The sequence below is a fragment of the Xenopus laevis genome, chromosome 9_10S, assembly GCF_017654675.1.
Source record: "Xenopus laevis strain J_2021 chromosome 9_10S, Xenopus_laevis_v10.1, whole genome shotgun sequence".
In the NCBI taxonomy this organism is placed as follows: Eukaryota; Metazoa; Chordata; class Amphibia; order Anura; family Pipidae; genus Xenopus; species Xenopus laevis.
In genome coordinates this window covers 113,543,227-113,567,712 of record NC_054388.1, presented here as the reverse complement: position 1 = coordinate 113,567,712, position 24,486 = coordinate 113,543,227, and the positions used below count along the sequence as shown (strand labels likewise).

General features: G+C 41.1%; 1 protein-coding gene across 3 annotated transcripts in view; it reads left to right on the top strand.

Annotated features, from left to right (window-relative positions):
- LOC121398946 overlaps window positions 1-23,092 on the top strand; it is a 99,831-nt gene extending 76,739 nt beyond the window's left edge. For 2 of the 3 annotated variants that reach the window (XM_041578579.1, XM_041578578.1), the window contains 5 exons: window positions 5,127-5,252; window positions 5,628-5,784; window positions 13,019-13,051; window positions 20,265-20,297; window positions 22,749-23,092. In XM_041578579.1, coding sequence (XP_041434513.1) covers window positions 5,127-5,252; window positions 5,628-5,784; window positions 13,019-13,051; window positions 20,265-20,297; window positions 22,749-23,020 — 621 coding nt within the window. In that variant the 3' untranslated portion in view covers window positions 23,021-23,092. The remainder of the gene's footprint in view (window positions 1-5,126; window positions 5,253-5,627; window positions 5,785-13,018; window positions 13,052-20,264; window positions 20,298-22,748) is intronic. The other variant, XM_041578580.1, reaches the window with a different exon arrangement.
- The last annotated feature ends 1,394 nt before the right edge of the window (window positions 23,093-24,486 follow it).

The window sequence follows — 24,486 nt, the reverse complement described above, 5'->3', positions numbered from 1 at the left end:
GATGGTGGCCCTGCTGGACCTGATCCTGTCTCATAATTATTTCATGTTTCAGGAGGTCTTCTACCTACAGATTGCAATGGGATCAAATGTAGCACCGTCTTTTGCCAACATCTTTATGGAACAATATGAAAAACATATAAAAAGCCATATATTATTCTACAGACACTATATTGATGATCTGTTACTGTTTTGGGGGGGATCAGAGACTGAACTCCTATCTTTCAGAGAGACTGTAAACTCCCTTGACTCTCCAATTAAATTGACGATGACATATGACAGATAGAAGGTCAATTATCTAGATATGACTATCTATAAGCAAGGGGAGGGGGTTGGAACCACTTTGTATAAAAAGTTAACTGACAGGAATAGTCTTATACATACCAGTTCCCATCAACCCCGCATATGTCCCGAGGGGTTCTCTATTCTCAATTCCTAAGGGTGATCAGGAATAACACAGGCAGAGGGACAGCTGTATCACAATTGGACATTTTGGCTGATCAATTTGAATCCAGGTGTTTCCCTACCAAACTAAATTTAAAACTCAGGATGAATTATTATCTACAGGGAATAAAGAGACACAACAACCAGATCTGATTTTCACAAGGAATTGGAGTACTACCAGCGTACCATTCAAAAACTCTCTGAGCAGCAGATGGGAGATCATCAACTCGGACCCGCATCTCCCTTTCTTAGATAAAAAAGAGGCCATTGATGGTTTACAGATATGGACGCAATCTTGGGGATCTACGAGTGGACTTAGCCTCGAGCAAAGCTGATCAGCCAGTGGCGAAACATTGGCTCAAATTTGGAGCTATATAGTACGTATAATTGGCATATTAACACATGTTAATTTCCCTTTCTATTTTTTCCCCTTTTTTTCTGACTGTTCTTAAGGTTCTTTTGCACTCAACGTTGGTATTAGGATTTGGCTCACAGTAGGTCCAAGGCCCTGAGCAGGGTTCAGATGGAGTGCTACGGTTCCTGTCAAAATAGAACGATAGATGTGATCAAACAGCTCATTGACACTGACAGAGTGTGCTAACTTATCCGGTGTCCATCCTCCAAGTGAGCTTATGCCTCACTTGGAGGATTTACCTAATGGATCGATGCAGAACCGCTATTAAAGTGTGAGCAATAGAAGCGCTTAGGGGATTTGCCTGCTGGTTGCCACAAGTAGCTGGAAATTCTTGCGCTAAATGATAAATGATAATAAATAACCCAGTAAGGGTTAATTTATACTTTGCGGGAGAGCGTGACCAATATGGTGCGGGCAGGGAGGCATTACTGAGACCGCTAGCGCTGGAAACTCTAAAGTGGAGCTACAATTTAATGGATGGCATTGTAAGCTATTGTGGACAGAACTGCGCTCCCTATACACCATTCCGTACCTGCAATAGGGGTGATACATTTACTGGTATGTGCAAGCCTATAATCTTACTGACGCAGTGTTTCCCATGACAGCCGTACCTCCTCGTAAGCGGAAAGCTTGAAGGCACACAGTGATTTTCTTTAAGATAGATCATACCTAGAAATGGTTTCACTAGACGGGCTGTTACCTGATGTCACTATCAGCACGTATATTTATTTCACAATGTACGATTTTCTATACTCTGGGATTTTACACTTAATACGCTATGGGGATTGTTTATCACATCATCATGGGTGTCAAAGAGGATAACTCCCAATTACACATGTCACTGCACTTTTCGCGGTCTTTTGAGGTATTTAAGTTTGTATGTTTGTATGCACAGTTTTTTATTCCTGAAGACGGCTCAAGAAGTAGAGCCGAAAAGTTGAAAATAAATTCCTGTTTGGTGCAGTTTCTTCTTTTTGGTTATATATATATATATATATATATATATATATATATATGTGTGTGATCAATTGGAATGACTTTTATGTTTTTTGAATAAAATGTAAGGAATTATAAGATATCTACTGCATGCAATCTGAGATTCTATTTGTTTTAAGTAATAAAAGGATATCCAAATTTCTGTCAAGGGCTGGTATGCTATCCGCTATGACTTTCAAGTGAGGGTGGTGAGAGAGAGCTCCAGGAGTAGGGAACTCTTCCCTGTAAGAGGGAATCCGATTGCACTTAGTAAGAGTAGGCAATGGTATTTCTATAGTGAGAAGAAGAGCTACTACAAGACCACTGGCTAGCCTTCCTGAGGCTTCCATAATGCCAGCACAGGTGCCCGGGTGGAAGGGCAGGGCATCTGCCTGAATGTTTAACAGGTCAAAAAACTTTGATCTTGAAGAGATCGGTTACTCTGATCATCTAGTATTGCATACAATCTCACAGCTCTTTCAGGGTGTCCCTTGGGGTATACACAAACCAAACATATTTTTGAACAAGACTTGTCATGCTGTCCTTTTCCACAGACTTTAGTATATGTAGAGCAGGGCTGTCCAACTGGTGGCCCACGGGCCCCACCCCCCTTGTGTGGCCCCCACCTATGTGCTATGTCTTCTTACCATGTGTAAAATTTAAATGGTATCACCATTCTAATCTTAAAAATTGTAGATTGTAGATTAAAAGGAAGTAATTCCTTTTAATCTACAATCTATAATTTTTAAGATCAGAATGGTGGTTTAATTAATGGTTATATTAATTTCTTTTCAGGCACCAAGCACTTTATTATAATAATCATCACTTAATTTAATAGAATTGAATTTGTTTTATTAGCCAACAATTAATTTAAAATTTTATTTGAAAGTTGTTAAACCATAAAATATATTCCGCAAGCCTAAATAGAACTATAGGGTTTATATTTATTGAGTTTGGGTCTATACGGGGCACTTTTTCTGTTTTTCCTCCAATTAACTATATATACTGACAAAGTCAGACCCCTGTATAGATCTATCAAACAATTTAGAAACCTATCACAGGTTTTCAAATTTTTCTTCTTGATACTCTGCCTGTGTGTGCCATACTCTGCCGGTGTGTGACCTACTCTGCCTGTGTGTGTCCTGCTCTGCCTGTGTGACATACTCTGCCTGTGTGTGCCCTGCTCTGCCTGTGTGTGACCTGCTCTGCCTGTGTGTGCCCTGCTCTGCCTGTGTGTCATACTCTGCCTGTGTGTGCCCCACTCTGCCTGTGTGTGCCCTGCTCTGCCTGTGTGTGCCCTGCTCTGCCTGTGTGTGACCTGCTCTGCCTGCGTGTGCCCTGCTCTGCCTGTGTGTGACCTGCTCTGCCTGTGTGTGCCCTGCTCTGCCTGTGTGTGACATACTCTGCCTGTGTGTGACCTGCTCTGCCTGTGTGTGACCTGCTCTGCCTGTGTGTGCCCTGCTCTGCCTGTGTGTGACCTGCTCTGCCTGTGTGTGCCCTGCTCTGCCTGTGTGTGATCTACTCTGTCTGTGTGTGCCCTGCTCTTCCTGTGGAACATAAGTCTATCTGTTCTGGGTGTTTGTTGGCATTTAAAAATAAATTATTGTTAGGGGCCCCTAAGGTATTTAATCATGTGCTGGGGGTGTTGTGTTATCCACAGGGGATGAGGAGGCATATGGATTTAAGGTTATGTCTTAATATGACAACTTTTTACACTTATGAGTTGTCATGATACAGGCCTGTAATATTTAATAAAACAGGCCAAGGTATCATGAGAAATATTTCTGCCAACATCTAAATCAGACACATAACAGGTCTCTTTTCACTATGGTCAGACGGGTCAGAGCTGTAATGCCCTTCTCTAAGCCCTGGCTGATAAGAGCCATTCCATGGGGAGGGGGGGAAGCCCAAGGAGGGAGAACTTAAAGTTCCCAGCAAGACCCTCGCAGGTGAAGTGAAGGTCACATATAATTTATAGTTAAATATATTTATCCTTACAGAACCCAGACCTGTTGTACCAACAGTATAATAAAAAACTGGTGATGGGTTCAAGGCAATTTCATATTTCCAACGAGTCCAAACATGACTAGGGTTGGTACTCTGTGTATAAGATGTGAATATCTGGGCAGGGGCAGGTCACACAGTATTGATGTTTAGTATCTATGGAATCCATGAGCGAATTAATAACCAATGAATATAATATCATCTCTCTCCTATGCTCCAATGGAGAGTTATGGTCATTATATTCTTGGTCCAGTTCCTACTCCTACAGGAGGTCATACAAGTGTTTAATGCATTGGAGTTATTACCTGTTAGAGAGAACAGGGAAATAGTAATATTAGGTTTTTATCACCTATGAAAGATAGATGGTGGCAGCGAATGAGTTTTGTGGGTGTTGGTTGGTGTTTGGGGTGCTTTTGTGTTAGTCTAACCTGTGTGCAAGGTGGGTGAGAGATTGAGTGAGTGACCCCTGATAGTCACACCTCAAGTCACGTGTGGCTGGATTTACCGTATCCGTGATATGAGTGATGAGGGATTTCCCTGCAGTGAGCAGCAACCATTTGGTTTTTTGGTGTGCTACCACAATTAATGTGGACATGGTCTTGTGGTAACATGGGTGTGGTTTAAAGTGGGTGTGGTTTAAAAACACAATGCAGGGCAAAAAAATTTCAGCCCTTGGTAACACAGAAGTTGGACAGCATTGATGTAGAGGATACTGAGGTGGGAGGTGCTGTCTGATCTTTACTCTCCCCACCTTGCTTTGCCACAGGAGAGTTATCAGATAACACGGAGGAACTGTGTTAAAGTAGATGAAGTGCTTGTATGTGATCATCACTGTTGCATTCTATGCACTTAATAGTAGCCTTACGTTCTTTGGCAAGGTGTTCTGTGGAGGCGCATGCATTTGAAGCAGACCTCAAATTTCCTTAAAAGATCCTTGCGCTCTTGCAGGTTTATTTTCCCTGAAGCCAAGCAGAACAGGGGCAGGGCAAACAGAGCCAAGATGTACCCTAACCTGGGTTGGCATTTTTTATTGAGTGGAGTCCAAAGTCATAGCATCCTGTGCCCCCTTGCCTTATATAGATTACAGTACATGAACTACAATCACTTCTTCTGGGGCTTTGGGAACACATTCCTCAGTCAGAGCATAAGTACACTTCCTCACAGTTGGGATGATTAACTTCCTGCATCTCCTACATTCTCCCCTTGGAAAACCCCTTCCATCCCGGCAACATATCTGTTTTCAGCTGCTGTAAGACTGAATCATAAGTCCTAGTTATTGTTTTGTATTTAGGAGGTGGAAAAATCGGAGAATAAGCATGGTTTTAATGAAATTAAGAAACCCCCCTTGATACGCACTGTGTACAGCACGAATAGATATACTGTGAAAGGACCAATAACAGCAGAAATAAATCCAGAGGTGAGTCTGACACAAATGTGTCCCTGTGCCATGACCAAAGCAGTACATGGGGTGAAGTAGAAATCCAAATAAGTGGTGATAGGATGTGATTGCAAAAATGCTACTGCTCACTTCTGTAGCTTCTTGTATATTGCTTGCGAGTAGTGATTTAATGCTGGTGAATATTGCACCATGAAAGGGAGCCAATGAAATGAGATACAGCAACATAGATTAGGCCCATTAAAATGATCTGTGACTGAGAGTCTCTCTCCATTCTAAATAGGCAGAAACACTGAAGTATTTTGATGTTGGAGTTGATATGAAGTAGCAAGCTAATGAAATATTTTAGGGTTTACATTTAAAATATTATCTAAAATAATTTTTGAACCCCTTTAGGTTATTGAGATGTGCATTGATAAACTCACTGTGGTGAACAATTACAGCGAAATTTATCTATCAAAAATGGAAGACAGCGTATCTATACATCTCATATCAAGTACAGACACACTTGACGGAGAAGACAATGTTGTGTGGAAAACTATGCTGAGGAAAGGTAAATGGGTGTTATTTACTATAAATTGCAATACCTTGTCATTAAGTATTCCGTTTTCCCATGGTCACTATGGCAGCCTCTACACATAGGGGCACATTTACTAAGGGTCGAATTCGACCCTTGAGGTAAAATCCTACGAATTCGAATATCGAATTTGTAGGATTTACCGCAAATCTTACGATCGAACAATTGAAGGAAAAATCGTTAGATTGAAGGATTAAATCCTTCAAATCGAAGGATTCAAAGGATTTTAATCCATCGATCAAAGGATTTTCCTTCGATCAAAAAAACCTTAGAAAAGTAATGGGGAAGGTCCTCATAGGCTAACATTGTAGCTCGGTAGGTTTAAACTACCGAAGTATGTAGTCAAAGTTTTTTTTAAAGAGACAGTACTTCGACTATCGAATGGTCGAATAGTCAAACAATTTTTAGTTTGAATCGTTGGAATCAAAGTCGAAGTCGTAGTTGAAGGTCGTAGTAGCCTATTGGATGGTCGAAGTACCCAAATTTTTTTTTCGAAATTCAAAGTTGTTTTTACTTCGAATCCTTCACACGAGCTTAGTAAATGTGCCCCTAAGGGTGTTCCCCTGTTCCCCAAACCAACAGGACAGGTTAATAACCAGTTCCCTCCCAGTCCACCAATCTTAATTATCTATAAATACTCCCCCTTCCTCCATCTGCCCTTTGTCTTTTTTCCTGTCCTCGCTGCTGACGGATGTATGGTTTTTTATGGGCTTTTTCAGGTCAGGAAATTTTTATTTTATGGCTCACCAGGACCCGGAAAAAAAAATCTGATCCATTGACCTGGGGAGTTAGCCTCTCTCCCGGGAAGGGCTTTTGCAGGGTGCTGCCTCTCAGAGGAGCCAGCTAGCCAATATCCTGTTTTTAGGCAGCCCGGGATTACTAGAAAAGCTTGCAAGAGCCAGATTCCATCTAGGCAGCAGAGGTAGCGTGTGTTTTCATACCTGAGGGGTACACCAGGTGAGGGCAGCAACAGGGAACTTTTTCTTGGCGCTTTTGTGTTTTAAGGCTCTCATGTTTGGTTTTTTTTGCACATTAGAGTAAAGCTCAAGATGGAGCTAAAGGTGCCTAGTAGCCCAAAAATTGCTGCCCGCAATGTTAGGAGGTGAGCCATGTTTAAGGTAGGTTTGTGGTTAGGAAAAGAGTGCATTTGTGTTAATTGATGTATTTATTTATTGGCAGTGTGTCTTCACCTAGAAAAAGGAGCAGCAAGGAGAAAAATAAAGTGTGTGCTGCCTGTCAAAATCAAGCACAAAAACATTCAAAATGTTGTGACATATGTGCAAGAAGATTAGCTGGAGATAGTGCAGCAGATACAGCAGATCTAATTAAATGGATTAGAGAAGCAGTAGCTGAAGGAGTTAAAACAGCCACAAAGAGAAAAAGTGGAGATTTTGAGCAAGAGCCAGAGATGCCGCTGTATAGAAATGTTCAAGAACAACCAGATTTTGCCTTGTCAGAAAATTCAGATGATGAAGAATTGGCAGAGGAGGAATCTAATGGTCCCCATAGACGCGACGATTCTTCTTGCCGAACGACCGATTTTAGGGAAGCCCGACCGATCTTTCGAAATTATCGTGCGGTTAGTGGTATTCGAACGATCGTACATCTTACGATTTTTCGTCCGACATCTGTCGGGAAATTGATCGGCCAGGTCAAAAAATCTTTGTCGGTCCCAGTGCAATCTCTCTATGTTTGCAGGGCCAAGCAGGCAGCTCCCCTTTGTTTTCCTGGTAAATTGGTCTTTTTAGTTGATGGTAGATTCGTACGATCGTACGATCGTTCTGAGAAGATCGTGGTCTCACGATCAGGATCTGATCTTTTAAAAATCTCAACATCTATGGCCAGCTTAAGTCCTTATTTGATTTGCCACTTGTGGAACCATTAATAAAAGCTGTCTGGTTACAATTGGAATTACCAGAGAAACAGGAAGCTCAACCATCTTCATTTAACCCCTTTAAATCTTTGAAGAGAGACAGAGCTACTTTTCCCATTCATGAAGTGATAAAGGAGATTGTAGCAAAAGAGTGGGGAAAAAACTGAAGGAAAGTATCCAATCCCAGCTAAAGTTTTTAAGAAATATCCCTTTCCATTACAAGAAGAACAAGTGTTGGATAAGCCTCCCAAAGTAGATGCAGCGGTTGCTCAATTGTCCAGAAGAACAGCTTTACCAGTGGAAGATATGGCAGTTTTCTATAATCCAATGGATAAAAAAATGGAGTCATCATTAAGAAAATCATATGTGGCTTTGGGAGCTACTGCAAAGCCTGTTCTAGCATTAACATCAGTGTCAAGAGTATTGCAGTGCTGGTTACAAAATGTGGAAACAGCTCTGAAAGAGGGAGTAAACAGAGCAAGTATTGAAGATGCATTGGAGGAAGTAAAACTTGCTGCAGATTTCATAGTGGAAGCCTGAGTGGATATGGTTAAAGCATCTTCCAGAGCAATGGCTCTATCAGTGACGGCAAGGAGAGCATTATGGCTGAGATCTTGGTCAGCAGATAAAACTTCAAAAGTGAGTCTCTGTAATTTACCATTTGAGGGTTCTATGCTGTTTGGAGAAAAGTTGGGTGATATTATCAAAAAAGTCACAGGAGGAAAAAGTGTTTTCCTGCCACAGGATTGAGCACCTGCAAGAGAAAGATAAAGCAGTCAAGCTAGACAATACTTTCAGGCTAGATGTTTTAATAAAGATAAAAAATTTAACAGAACGTTGAGACAAGGTTTCAGGGTTACTCAGTGGAAAGGAGCGCACAACTCTCTTTTTAGACAGCAGAGAGGAAGAGGAGCAAGAATTGGAGGCCAAAGCAAGAAAATTTTCTGAGGACTTGACAGTCCAGTCCTCCCTAATACCCAGAAGGCTAACAAAATTTGTAGAAGTCTGGACAGAGTCCATCAAAGATCAATGGGTTTTGCAAACAATACGAAGAGGTTATTTTCTGGAGTTCGAAAAAATGACACAACTTGTTTGTTTCATCGGAAATCCCAGTGCAGAAAGAGAAAAAGGAGATCATGTTGAGTTATGTACAACAGCTACTCATAGATGGAGTGATTGTTTCAGTTCCAAAGGAGTTCAAGAGAAAAGGAATTTATTCATTTATGGTTTTCTTTTGAGAAGAAAACAGAAGATTATCGTCCGGTGTTGAGACCGATAAACGCATGTCTAAAAATAAAGAAATTCAAGATGGAGTCTCTCCAGATGATTATCACAGAAATCCAGCCACAGGATTGGATGTTGTCACTGGATCTAAGAGATGCTTATTTACATATTCCAATTGTAGAGAGTCATCAGAAGTTTCTCAGATTCGCAATTGGTGAAAAACCTACATTTTCAATTCACATGCCTAAATTTTGGACTATGAAACAACACCAACGAACTATGAGTGCGGTGTGGGCACCAAAATACAATGATACTAATATACGTGGGGGCAAATGGACTGGGGTGTCCTCTAACAAATTCACATATATACACAACAAGTGGGACTATAACTCCCAGCCCTCTTGACAAAGTCGTGGCGAAACGGCTGTCGAGGTACAGCGCGTGCTGTGCAAGAGAGGGTCCCTCCATACAGGTCCATAAGTGCTAGGACAGCCGAACACCGCTCATCACGGAACCGCAACGGAGACGTCGTTATACGTCTCTTCAAGGACTTACAGTCACTCACGGACTTCCGCATGGTCGGTAATATATTTCACCTTGTTTGAGCGGGGCTGCGGTGGGAAACACCCACACTTGTAGACACCCCACGGAGGCGTCTTTTGGCCATTCCACATATTGGCACTTACCCACAGGGTTCCGGCCGCACGGCAGATGTATATAAAAAAAAAAACCCTCCCCCCTGAATACTAAACGGGGCTGTTATCTTGAGGAGATTTACGCTGGAGGGGTGCCCCATTGATGTCATGTTTTGTTGACTCTGGCACTTTGGAGACCGTGAAATATTTGGCCATCATACTTCGGTTACAACTAACCTAATACCGGTATCAGATGGTTTGGAACTTTTCACTTTCTTTACTTGTTTGAGATTGTGGCATAAGATCGGAGTGCTACAGTTGGCTCCAGATACGCCACTTCTACAATTACAGTACATCAACCATCACCCATGCCGGGTCACACTTAAAGAATACTTACAAGGGATCCCTTTGTACATGCAGCGCTGCTTAGTTTGGTTTTAATTGGTTTTAATTTGTTATATGGCATAGTGTTGAATAATAAATATTGCCTTTTACATATTTGAAGCATTCATTCATAATTGAGTAGTTGGGGGTCACATGTGCTGGGAGTTATAGTCCCACTTGTTGTGTATATATGTAAATTTTGGACTAGCAACGTCACCTCGAGTGTTTACAAAAGTTTTACAAGCGCTAATAGCGGAAATAAGGAAGAAAGGCATTTTGATATCATTATTTAGACGTCATCCTCTTAAGAGCAAGAGATCCGACAACATTGATGAGACATCGAGATGTAATGAATATTCTTCAGAAGCACGGGTGGAAGTTGAATATGGAAAAAAGTCAACTCTTACCGTCGCAGGACCTAGTTTATCTAGGGGCAAGATTTTTGATGAAACAAGCATTTGTAACTCTACCAGAAAAAAAGAAAATCAAGATAAAGAAAGTAATTATGGGTCTGATCCAGACAGTAGTGATGTCAGCGAGAGAGATATCCAGTATAATCGGTCTATTAAACTCAGTGGTGCCGATGGTTTTCATTCAACAATGGACACAGTCGAGTCAGTCCTGGTAATCAGAAGAATCAAGTGAAGAAAGGAATGAAGTTGTGGTTGGCGGATGTGAACTTAGCCAGAGCAAAATCTTTGGATGAAATTGATTGGGAAGTGTTAACAACAGATTCCAGCCCGTGGGGCTAGGGCGCACATCTGGGTCAAACCTGGCTTCAAGGAAGGTGGGGGACAGAAGAACAGTACCTGTCATCCAATGTGTTAGAATTGAGAGCGGTGTGGAAAGCCATACAGAGATTACATCACCACCTGAGAGGGTCTTGTCTAATGGTGCAAGTAGACAATTTGGCAGCTGTAATGTATATATAAAAATCAAGGAGGAACTCGAAGCATGAGTTTGTTGGAAGAAATGGTTCCCATCATGAGGTGGGCAAAACAACATTTGCAAGAACTGACTGCACTGCATATTCCGGGGAAGCACAATCAAGTGGCAGATTTCTTGAGTCACAGTGTAATCAGCAACCACGAGTGGGAGTTGAATCAAGAGGTATTCCTCAAAATTGTCCAGAAATGGGGACAACCAGTGATAGACTTAATGGCGACTTGAAAGAATAGGAAAGTGGATCAATTTTTCTCGAGGAAGCAGTGTTACCAATTGTTGACAATGGATGCTCTTGCTCAAGATTGGAGTCAAGGTTTATTATACATTTTTCCCCCAGTTCCTTTGATCCCAAGGATACTCAGGAAAATAAAGAAAGAGCCAACATAATAGCAATACTGCCGGAGTGGCCCAGGAGGGTCTGGTACCCACTGTTGACGTCTATGATGATAGACGAACCTCTGAATCTTTGGGGCGGACGAGACTTATTGATGCAGGGGCCAGTCAGTCATCCTTACCCACAAACATTATCTCTGAAGGCATGGAGGTTGAAAGGGTCAGGCTGACAAAAGAAGGATTCTCAGAGGCAGTAATAAAAACAATGTTGGCAGCGAGAAAGTCATCCACAAATAAGACTTATCAGAGGATTTGGAAAATATTTATATCTTGGTTACATGGCAGAGAAAGTACTTTGGAACAAGTGACAGTGTCACATGTGTTAGATTTTCTGCAAGATGGATTTGACAAAAATCTGAGCCTGAGAACTTTGAAACTGCAAACCTCTGCTATTTCAATCCTAACAGAGAGGCAATGGGCGAAAAATGAAAAAGTTATAAAGTTTCTAGCAGGAGTTCTTCATTTAAGACCTCCAATTAATACAGTGTCTGCGACTTGGAGCTTGCCGTTAGTTTTAAAAAAAACTAACCACAGAGCCATTTGAACCATTAGAAACAATTTCAGACATGTTGTTAACGTTAAAGACAACCTTGTTGGTTGCAGTTACTTCAGCAAAAAGGGTTGGTGATTTGCAGGCATTTTCATCAAAAGAACCATCTACTGTGATTCAAGCTGACAAGGTATTACTGAGAGCAGTACCAGAATTTTTACCAAAAGTAGTGAAAGAGCACTATTTAAATAAGGAAGTGGTATTACCATCATTCTTTCCGGAACCTGTATCAGAACACGAGAAGGAGTGGCATAATTTAGACATGGTCAGATGTCTATCAGTCTACTTGACTAAAACAAAGGTTTGGAGAAAGTCAAAAAAATTATTTGTAATCCCAGCGGGAAACAAAAGAGCCTCAAAATCCACAATAAGCAGGTGGATAATTAACTGCATTAAGTTGGCTTATGAAATGGCTGAGGTGCAGTTACCAAAAGGAATTAAAGCACACTAGGGCAATCAGTGCTTCATGGGCTTTTCAGGCAGAAGTCTCGAAGTAAGAAGTATGCAAGGCAGCCTCTTGGAGTTCTGCAAATACTTTTCTGGAGCATTACCATCTAGATGTGCGTTCCACACAGAGGGCTAATATTGGCCTTAAAGTTTTGGAATCAGTGTGTGAATAAAATACATTTTATTTTTGCATTAAAATACTAAGTTGTTTTTTTCCTCTATAGGTGGATTGCTAAGGTATATCACTCTTAGTGTAAAGCTGCCATAGTGACCATGGGAAATAGAAAATTTAACTTCATACTTACCAAAATTTTCTTTTCCTGGTAACTATGGGCAGCCTTTACACTAACCCCTCCCCAAACAACTAGCTGCTCGGACGTTAAAAGACAAAGGGCAGATGCGGGAGTATTTATAGATAATTAAGATTGGTGGACTGGGAGGGAATTGGTTAGTAACCTGTCCTGTCGGTTTGGGGAACAGGGGAACACCCTTAGTGTAAAGGCTGCCCATAGTTACCAGGAAAATATAATTTTGGTAAATATGAAGTTACATTTTCTATTTGTTTAATGCTGTTTTATTGAAAATTTCTCCGCCCTTTTCCAATTAATACCGGCTGCTTTTTCTTCCAAATCATACCCAAAAATGCAATAAATTACCTGTCCATCTAAGGAAACTGAACGCACTGTTTATTTACCTATACTGTACATACTTAAGTAAATAATATCAGTTACCACTTAAAAAAGTTTTCTTTTATTCCAGAAGACCTAAGGATGACAGAGCAGGCTGTTTGTGGTTGGTATATAATCCAAATATGTATATAATCCAAATATTGATATATTGTTGCATTTGATTTGTTAAAAAACCTACTACATTTGTAACCATTTTCTTGCCCCTAGTGCTGTCTTTGTCTTTTCACATTATTCATAATAACCCTTTGGAGTTAGCTGATATTATGGCTGTCTCAGTACTCAGAGATTGTTTGTAATGTGTTCTACTACTTTATTTTATAATATAAATAAAATGACCATTGTACAGTTTAAAAAGTCATCTGTAGCAGAGCGACCATTGTTATAACTCTACTGATTTACGTCTTTATCTCTAGCATTCTGTGCTACACCAGTTTAAGTATTTCTTAAAGGGTTAGTAAACATTTAAAATAAGAGAGTGTAAAATTGACAAGGGTACTATTCTAAGCACTTTTGTCATTTACATTAATGGTTTATTTATTATTCCAAGATATTAAGGGATACATGTACTGTTAATTTGAATGAATTTAGTTACAACAGCGCCACCTGCTGGTCATTTTCCCACCAGTCTGACCACCAAGTAGTCAAGGAAGTTGTCAGGAGAAAGAAAGAGGTTGTTCTGATGTTCTTCTGCTTAGGAAAGATGTGAGAGAGTTTCTAATTTTATTCCTCAGCAGAAGAACATCAGAGCAGCCTCTTTCTTTCTCCTGACAACTTCCTTGACTACTTGCTGGTCAGACTGGTGGGAAACTGACCAGCAGGTGGCGCAGTTGGAACAAAATTCATTCATATTAACAGTACAGGTATCCCTTAATATCTTGGAATAAAAAAAGAATAAATAATGAATGTACATAACAAAAGTGCTTAGAATAGAAACCTCATCAATTTTACATTCACTTATTTTAAAGGTTTACTTATCCTTTAACGCTTTGCCTGCCAAGCGCATATTCTATACATGCTGGCAGGCAAGTGCTCTAAGTGCCAAGAGCATATCTAATACGTTCTTCACTTTCAGAGCAAAACCCTCTGCATGACTGCACCGGCGGCTTTTCGCCGCTTCCACAGAGGGTTAGGGAGATTGACAACCCCCTAGGCAACAAGCCCAGGGGGCTTTTAGGCAGTCCTGTGACTTGATCGTCACAGGACAGCTGTACTTGCTGGACAGCATGGAGGACTTTAGGACTGTACAGAGAAGGAAGATCTCGAACTTCAGCCCCCACCCACACACTTCCTGCTGCGTGTTTTTCTGCTGATCTGGGCCTTCAATGCTGCCAAAGATTCCCCTGCACCCAGGAACAATAGGTGGCCTTTCTTATACACATTTACAAATACATATGCACACATCCATGCAAATACACACACTACACATTTTTCTAAAGTTAGTTTTTTTTGCTTTTCTTTTCAACTTCTACACTTTTTCAAAGATGTAAACACTCACATTACACATACACACACATTTATACACTTTTTAGAGCTGTACACACAAGCACACACATACTAATTTGTTTAGTTCTTCATTTTATCAGTTTCCCTCTTGTTATTCCCCTAAAAACTGTTGATTTCCCAGTGTGACTATTGGATCAAGCATTCTGACCACTAACCACGCTGTTGGGTCAGTTATTTTGTTATTTCATTGATTTGCCTAATGGTATTTGATTTTTGTGATTTTATTGTGGTTTTATGCTTGCATTGTAGTTCCTTAGGTTTTTTTTAGTGTCGTTTGCACTTTGATTATTTGGAGTACAAAAATAATTTTAGCAATTTTGGATATGTCAGAATGTGTACTTTACAAAAATATATGGATTTAGGGGGTCTTTGTACAATTACTGGGTTTGCAGGACATACCGTATATACTCGAGTATAAGCCGAGTTTTTCACCATCCAAAATGTGCTGAGAAAGTCTATCTCGGCTTATATTCGAGTCAGTGGGCAGTAGCTAAGATTGCAGTCACTTTTAATCATTCCTATACCAACAGTTCGCTTGGGGAGAGACTGCAATATCACACAATGCCCTCTGTTGGTTATATGATAGAATAACAGTGCGCCCTCTGTTGGTTATATGAAAGAATAACAGTGACTGCAATATCACACAGCGCCATCTGTTGGTTATATGAAAGAATAACAGTGACTGCAATATCACACAGCGCCCTCTGTTGGTTATATGAAAGAATAACAGTGACTGCAATATCACACAGCCCCCTCTGTTGGTTATATGAAAGATTAACAGTGACTGCAATATCACACAGCGCCCTCTGTTGGTTATATGAAAGATTAACAGTGACTGCAATATCCCACAATGCCCTCTGTTGGTTATACGAAAGATTAACAGTGATGGCAATATCACACAGTGCCCTCTGCACATGGTAGTGGGACAGTGGGACAATGCACACAGTAATCCGTTTGGCAATTCTCTGTCACCATCAACTTTGCAAAGAAGTCCGGTTGATCGATGGGGGGGTCGCTTTGGCGGAATGTGCGCTGCTGGGAGACAGGGCTGTAGTTGTGTCTAGGCTTATACTCGAGTCAGTAAGTTTTCCCAGTTTTCGTAGGTAAAATTAGTTACCTCGGCTTATACTCGGGTCGGCTTATACGGTATATACGGTAATACATCTTTCTTCACAGAAGACAAAGCGGCAGCCGAGAAAATTCATATGCACTATTTTTATTTGGGGTTTTGCACATGCCAGCTGCTTTGGTATATCTATGCATATTGTCATAAAAAACGCTGTGTTTAGCGTAGCTTTGCAGTATGGTAGTTTGGAGTAGAAAGACATAATTCCTTGTTTTTGATTCGTCATAATGTGTACTTTACCAAAATATACAGTTTTGAGGGGTCTCTGTGCTGTTAGGAGTGGTCTTTGTTCATGGAAGGCGAATCGGCAGCACAGAAAATTCATATGCACTATTTGGTTTGGGGTCTACACATGCCAGCTTCTTTGGTATATCTATGCATATTGGGCATCACATGTTCAGTAGACCCTTGTAGGGAAATTCACTTACGGGCAATAATTTGCTAGCGACGGCTTCGCCGCCTTCGCCACACTTCTCCAGGCGCAACTTCGCACAGGCAACGCTAATTCACTAAGTTGTGAAGTTTCGGCGCAGGCACCAAACACTTACTAAGTTACTATGGCAGGCATAGCAAAGTTGCACTAGCATTAGCTAATTTGCATACGGCGGGAAGTTCAATTTCAATGGACGTATATGTTGCAGCAAATACATTACATTACACAAGCCCAGGGAACCTTAATAAAATAAAATAGAGTTGTTATATTGCCCTACACATGTGCCCATTGTATAGTTTATGTGCCATATGTTAGGAAATGTAAGGGGGAAGGAGGGTACCCCAAAAAACCAATTCCGATCTTTTTCAGCATATCACCCTGTAAAAAGGAAAAGACGCCAGCGTTTTTTGGGATTTGGAAAAAGTTTCAACTTTTTTTGGACCAAGTCCTATCTACTCTATTGCACTTCGCCTGGTCTGAGGTGGCGAAGGCAAGTCTGGCGATAGAGGTAACATTCAGTAAAAACAAAAACTTAGTGAATTTGCATAGTAACGATGTTTTGCCAGAGTGAAAATACGCCTGGTGTTAAAGTGCGAAGTTGCGCTAGAGTCTATCTCCTTCGTTAGCGTAATTATGCCCGTTAGTAAATTGGCAAAGTGCCAAAATGACGTCACCCTGGCGAATTTTCACCCTTTAGTAAATTTGCCCCTTTGCGTCAATATTTATGGTGTTTTACAATTGTATGCAAGAAATTGGGTGAGATAAATGTGTTGCAATTTTTTAGGCAATTTTCAGAAATGTAAAAACTGCTGCCTTTATCGCCAAAGTTAGGAAAGGCTTGCAGGTTGGTGCTTTGGAGTATAAAGACATGCATATCCAATTTGGATTTGGGGGAATGTGTACTTTCTGAATGTGTACTTTCTGGGGTGAACGTACTTTTTTCTACCTTTGCCCCCCCCAAAAACAATGTAAATGTGTTGATTTTGCAGTACCTGAAATGACAGACCATATGGGGTGTCTATATTTGGGGGCCCCTATATGCCACGTGCTTGGGTACACCTATACATATTGGGCATCAAACTGTTCAGAGGACCCCAGGCTTTCATATTTGGGGTGATTTATCTTGATACCTAATAGTATGTGGGTAATACGATGCTGCAGGTTGGAAGTTTTGAGGTGATTTTTAAAACTGGAACCAAAATTGCCAAATTTAGGAAAGGTTTGCAGCTTGGTGCTTTGAAGTAGAAAGACATGCATACCCAATTTGGATTCGGGGAATGTATACTTTCCAAAAATATATGATTTAATGGGGTAAACTTAGTTTTTTCTTCCTTTGCCCCCCCCCCCCGCAACTATGTAAATGTGTTGATTTTGCAGTACCTGAAATGACAGACCACGTGGCATTTTGGGGCCCCTGTATGCCACGTGCTTGGGTACACCTATACATATTGGGCATCAAATTGTTCAGAGGACCCTAAGCTTTCATATTTGGGGTGATTTCTCTTGATACCTAAGAGTATGTGGGAAATACAATGCTGCAGGTTGGAAGTTTTGAGGTGATTTTTGAAAATGTCACCAAAATTGCCCAATGTAGGAAAGGTTTGCGGCTTGGTGCTTTGGAGTATAACAACATGCATACCCAATTTGGATATGGGGGAACTATTTTTCCGAAAATATATGGTTTTCTGAGGTGAATGTACTTTTTTCTACCTTTGCCCCCCTCCAAAAAAACAATGTAAATGTGTTGATTTTGCAGTATCTGGAATTACAGAACTGATAGTTCAAATGGGGTGTCTACATTTTGGGGCCCCTGTATACCACATGCTTGGGTACACCTATACATATTGGGTATTAAACGGTTCAGTGGACTCCTGGCAATCATATTCAGGGTGTTTAACATTGATACCTAATGAAGTGTGGGAGATATGATGCTGTAGAGTGGAAGCTTTGAGGTAATTTTTCAAAAATTTCACCAATTTCTATAAAAATTGTAACTTTAGGAAAGAATGGCAACTTGGTAGTTTGCCGTACATAATTATATTTACGCATTTTTGATTCTCCAGAATCTGTTCTTTCTAATAATGGGTAGTTTTCTAGGGTAAACCTACTGTTAGTGGAATGTTTGGACTTGAAATCAGAAGTACGCCATTTGTGGAGCGGTGCTTTGTAAATTTGGTAGTGTACTGCTTGTAGATTTTGATCTATACAAGTGAGAAATCTCCATAAAACTATATATTTGGTATTGCAGCATTCAGGAGAAATAGAACTTTCCAAATTGTTCTCATACATAAATTACATGATGTTTCTGATCTTTGTGATTGTACTCTGTGAAACATGATTTTTCTCATTTTATTAGACACTTAGAAGCCTATATCTTTTTACAATATATTGTTTGCCAGGGTAAACTAATAGACCCCCCAAGGAAAGGCCCTTAAAGTGAAAGAGTACAAAATGTTCAAAAATGGTCTGGCAATAAAAGGTCCAAATCGGCGGCAGCGAAAGGGTTAAAATACAGATTAAGTGCTCAGTGTCAAGGAGACAAAAGGATTGAGGACCCTACCCTGTGGGTCTTACAGTCTAAATGGGAGGGTAACTTACGGACACAATTCGGAGGGGTACATATGATATATGATGGTTACATATGATGACAGATGACACTACATGTTTCACATCACACTGCCTATGAATACAGTGCTTCTGATTGGAGGTGCACATGTATTGAATGGAAGGTGAAACTATTTGCACTCACTCATATCTTTATAAGCTTCCACAAAACATATTGATCATATTTGTGGCCATTTACCATGACTACTAGCAGTGCAAGTGTTCAGAGGTTTACTTGGCATAAATGATATGGGATATTGAAAATAGCAACACAAAATACAAAGTACATAGATACAATAACAAACACAAAATGCATTCCTATGGTTAAGCTTGATTGGTAAAATGTGTCAGGTGTAACTTCTTCACTAGATAACAAAGAAGGGGCTCATGTCTGTAGGAATGCCAGCTTTAGATCCCATCTCTGCACACATAGATCCAGACCCAGTAGAACTAGTGTTTTCTGATTGCCAACACTTCCATGGACGTTTTATAAGTGCAATACAATTTTACTTTTTGATAAAAAGGATCTTTATTTCTATATGTTTCAATTTGCACACAACTGAAGAGATTTACAACATCTTTCAGATCTGCTCCCACCTGCCTGACACTTGGTGCTCTGTGATCTCTCCCAACCCCAACCGATGCAGAAAAAGCAGGCACACTCTGGTCAGGGGGCAGGGAGCTGCATAGAGGAGGGTTGCGGGCAGCTGGTGAGGGGGTCCTGAAGTTTGAGGGGGAATCAGAAGGCCCTGTAATGGGAAGGTCGGAGGCCTGGAGTTGGTAATGTGTGTGTGTGTGTGTGCCAATTCTAGTTAGTTATAGTAGCGGAAAAAAGACCTTTCCTCAGCACAGCGCTCCACACAATTTTCTCATCCCTTTCACTTGTCACTCTTAAGAGAACCTTCTTATCTACTTTGGTCAGGTAGATCTCACTGTAATTGTACATCTCTGGTATGGTATCAAAGCGCAGCTTGAGATCCTGCAACAGACAACTGAAAATAAGTGATAACTAAAAGCTCCAATGGCCTTGCAATGGGGGGTGGTATTGGTTTAGAGAAAAGTCAGGAACAGGAAAGAAATAATCTTAGAAAAAGAGCCTGGAGATGAAGCCCTCATTTTCACAGATTATTCAGATGAATCCCAACCGAATCCAAACCTTAATTTGCAAATTAGGGCAGAGTACGAGAAAATTCCACACACTGAAAAATGTTGCAATTTCCTAGGTCGCATGATCTAAAGTAACATGATTTTAAGGGTTTGGATTAGGTTTGGCCAGGCACTTGGATTCAACTGTTTTATTAATTTGGTATCTCTAGATTGGCACACAGCAAAGACGTTCACTGACACCAATGGAAAGGGATTTGACAGTGGATTACAAAGTTCCCTGCCAGAAGTAGTAGTAATACATCAACAGTTGGGTGTAGAAATGTAGGTGTTACAAGCAGAGCCAACTGACCATTAATTATATTTTATATTTATGTGAATTTCTAAAAGTGCACTTGTTACTTAATAATGCAGTGACCCCTTGTTTGTTACTACTAATTTATTGTTTTGCTGTACAGTGCTTTGCCCTGAAGGAGCGCTATACAAATAATGTAACCATCATATATAACCAGCTTTTTCCTAACACAACTTTGTTTCCCATTACAGAGGAGCTTATATCAGGAGAACAGAAGCCAGCAGGTGGGTATACCTCCAGCATGTTATCACATTTTTCATTGTTTTTTTTCCGCTGTTTTACAATTTTTTTCGGCGAAGCGATTCAGCACAGATTCGCTCATCATTATTTAAAAACAATATTCGGGATGATGTGAAAAAGTAGGTCAGAGTATATAACAGGAGAAGAGGGTGGAAGAAGAAAGGTAGAGGATGGGTAAGCAATATAAAAACACAAAATGGGTAGAACACTCTTTAGAGATGAAACAGAATGTAACATAATAAACAGTAGAAAGATTGGTAGAAGGGTGCAGGATTCCTGGATAATCAAAAAGGTGATTATTAGGGTTTTTGCAGAAATATTCAATAAATCAGTTTGAAACACTTCTTTTTTAAGCACAATTCTTCTATATCTTAATGAGTATAACACATTGGTACATTTTTACACAAAAAGTAGTGTTTCAGACTGATTTATTGAATATTTCTGCAAAAACCCTAATAATCCCGGTCAAGGATTAGGTAGGGGGCGCTGTGGAGACTGATAGGGAAAGGTTGAGTCCTTGAGGCAGGAGCTGTATGTGCCTAGGGAACACTTAAAGGGAAGGCAGGAACAGATTAATGAGGGTGAAGAGTCAGTCTGGATCAGGTTCAGAGCAGAACAGGATGGAGAGGGCAAAGATCAGGACTGGACTAGGCTGGATGAAGAGGGCGATGACTCAGAACAGGAACAGACTGGATGGGACAGGATCAAACTGGGGATAGAGTGCAGAAGGAGACTGGAGCAAGACAGGACTGGAGAGCAAGATAAGCAAGAGAAGGAGACTGGAGCAGAGGGAGACTGGATATCAAGATAGGAGAGGGAGACTAGGGAAGCAACAAGACAGGGTACAAGGCAAGGTCAGGAAGCAGCAAGGCAGGTACAAGATGAAGTGAGTGAAAGGTACAAGGTGGAATAGGAAATAACAGGCAAGGGTCAGATCAAGGTCAAGGCTGGGAAGGTACAAGAAAGGGTAAAGCAAGACAAGACAAGGACAGGCAGACAAAGAGGAATAAGGGAAAGGGACAAGAGCTAGAACTACCTAGTTAGGGGCACTGCCACAGTACTAGGGAGAAACAATGTAATGCTCTGGCAAGGAGTGGTCTAAGTGCTGCCCTTAAATAGGGAAGAGTCAGCCCTGATTGGCTGATTGCAACTAGGCAGCAGCTGGGTTGGGGCTGCAGAGGCCAATCAGGCTGCCAGGTAACACATAGCGAGCAACCCTACAGGCTGCTCACCTGGCCAAATGGTTAAGGTATCGAGCCAGAAACCCAAAGGTCCCCAGCTTGAATCCCAGTAATACCTGACAATCCCTCCCTTCTTATGGGTGTTTTCTGAGATTTTTGTTATCCTGCCTGAAGTTGTTGCCAACCATTGTATTAAGTAAGACTATTTTAAAGGAGGCATTTTGTGTGAAAAACAAGAATATACCAGTGCATTATAGTCTTCTAAATATAGGAGGAATGTGTTTCAGGCTGATTTACTGAATATTTCTGAAAAAAACCCTAATAATCCCTCCCTTCTCTTCTACTTCCTGCTCCCTGAATTCCCAGGCTGTGCACTCAGCTCACTGCACTGTAGGACAGGAACCAATCAGCAGCTAGCAGGACCTGATAGGGAACTGAAGCCTGTCTGTGCTTGTGTGACTGCAGGGCTGTGATTGGCTGTCCCCCTCCTACTGTGCTTCTGGCAGGGACCATTAGGACACACCCACTCCTCATTTGAAACACAGACAGGGACCAGAGAACATCTATAGGGAGCTCCAATAAAGGGGCTATTTTTAAATATGTTAATTTTTAGCACCATGTAAAAGCAACACCATATATTACTTGTAATTGCCTACAAAATTAGGGGTTTTAAATTTATCCTATATGTCTTCTTTAAATATTAGCCAATGCACAAAATACACAGCCAATAAGAGATACCCCATGCTTCCTTTTGTAGTAGAATATAAACAGGATTGGACTGGGGGGTCCAGAGCCCACCGGGGCTGCTGTCTCAGGACCCCCCTCTGCCCCTACCGCAACCCACCTTCAGAGCCCAACCCTCTCCACTGCCACGTGCATGCACCTATATTTTTCTCGCAACCGACCTGGAGATGGAGGTCGGCGGAAAGAACAATGGACTTGGACAGGGAGCAGGTCTGGGCCAGCGGGTTTTTTCCCATTGGCTCAATCAGACCCCAAATATAAAGAGGTCCTGCTTTGTATGTACTGTATTTCTTTATGATTATGGGTTCCTCCTAGTATTTAAAATGTGAACACCCAAAAGTTAAAATTGTCTCTAATCTTAACTATGGTCTAACCCTCTGTAGGTGTACTTACTGGCTATTTGCTGTAGCCCTGGGGTCATTTCAGTGTTGAGTAGTAGGGTAAAATGGGGGTTTATGTAATCGGGGTGAAAGGGTAAGATTGTTGATCATTCCTTATTGTGTGCAACAGGTGGGAAGCACATTATGGATAAGCACAGATCAGAGCTGATTGCCAGGGTGAGCAACATTGACCCTGTCCTGGATGATCTCCTGGATGATGAGATCCTGACCCAGGATCAGTACGATTCAGTGAGAAGCAAGAGCACCTCCCAGGAGAAGATGAGGGAACTCTATGACTGTGCCAGGGCATGGGGAGACGGTGAGAAGGAGGAACTCTTCAAGGCCATGGAAAAACATAATCAGCCTCTAATCTCGGATCTAAAACACAAATCTATAACATAGGCCAGGGATCCCCAACCTTTTGAACCTGTGAGCAACATTCAAACGTAAAAGGAGTTGGGGAGCAACACAAGCATGAAAAACTTTCTTGGGGTGCAAAATAAGTGCTGTGATCGGCCATTTGGTAGCCCCTGTGTGAATTGTCAACCTACATTGAGACTCTGTTTGGCAGTGCAGCTGGTTTCTATACAACCAAAACTTGCCTCCAAGCCTGGAATTCAAAAATAAGCCCCTGCTTTGAGGCCGTTGGGAGCAACATCCAAGGGGTTGGAGAGCAACATGTTACTCACGAGCTACTGGTTGGGGATCACTGACATAGGCAAATATTCCCATTCAGACTTAAATTAGTACTTAGCATTCTTCTTCCCCAGATTCTGGCATCTGGTGAAATCTGCCATTTGGTGCCTATTTAGATTCTGAAATAGAGATTTTATGGGAAAATGTGCTCTTTATTTTAATATATTTCTTAATTAAATGTTTCAAAACTGCTGTGAATGTGGTTCTGCTGCTGCTTAGCATTATTGTACCTCCAAGTCCCTGCTGTGATGGAAGCAGGAGATACCGTTAGTCTTATTAGGCAGAGAATCTGTAACACCAGTGACTTGTTATAGTGAATTAATCACGTTTTACAGAACAATCCCCCATTTCACAAATAAATATGGTACATGGATGGTTAATTGTGTAACTCCCAAACCAAAGATGGCCGAACCGAACCCTACAAAGTGTTAAAAATGTGCTGGGCGTCCAAAGTGTGTGTGTCAATTTATAAGCGTTTATACCTATTCATGCACGTCAATTATTTTGGCAAAGAACAACAGGGAAAGGATACAGATTCAGTTCTGGATTCACCTGTGTGAAGAATTTGGGATTCGCCAGGATTCTGAAAAGTATTCAGTGTATCTCTACTAAATTACAAAACCCACTCTTTTTGCTAAATACATCATTGGTAAATACAACAGAAATGAGCATCTGAGTATAGGAATACAGAGAATAGGAAAATGACCTTAGGCAGATAGAATGTTGGCCATCATTTAGCCAATCTCATTTTTACTTTCATTGTCCTACCTGTAGGGCTGGAAAAAGCTAATTGCTGATTGCTTGCTATGTGTTACTGCCCTGCAGGGCCAGAACTAGGGGTAGCCAGAAGAGGCACCTGCAGGGCTGCCATCAGGGGGGGACTTTGGGGACCCTGGAGGGGTCTTTTGAAAGAGGCCCCCCTTGAGAGCACCGAAGCTGTGCGGCCATTTTTGAAGTCCCAAACTGCCAAAACGCGGAAGTGCTGAAAAGCCAAACAGCCGAAGGACCCGAAGCAGTGAAAAAGACCCTAAATCCCCTGGGCACCAATGTATTATTTTATATTACATAGGCCCCTGCCACCAATGTTTTTTTAAAAAAAATATTCTCTGGGTCCCCAATTTTTTTTAACTTGTAAGGGGGGCCCTGGCACCAATGCTTTTTAAGAAAAACTT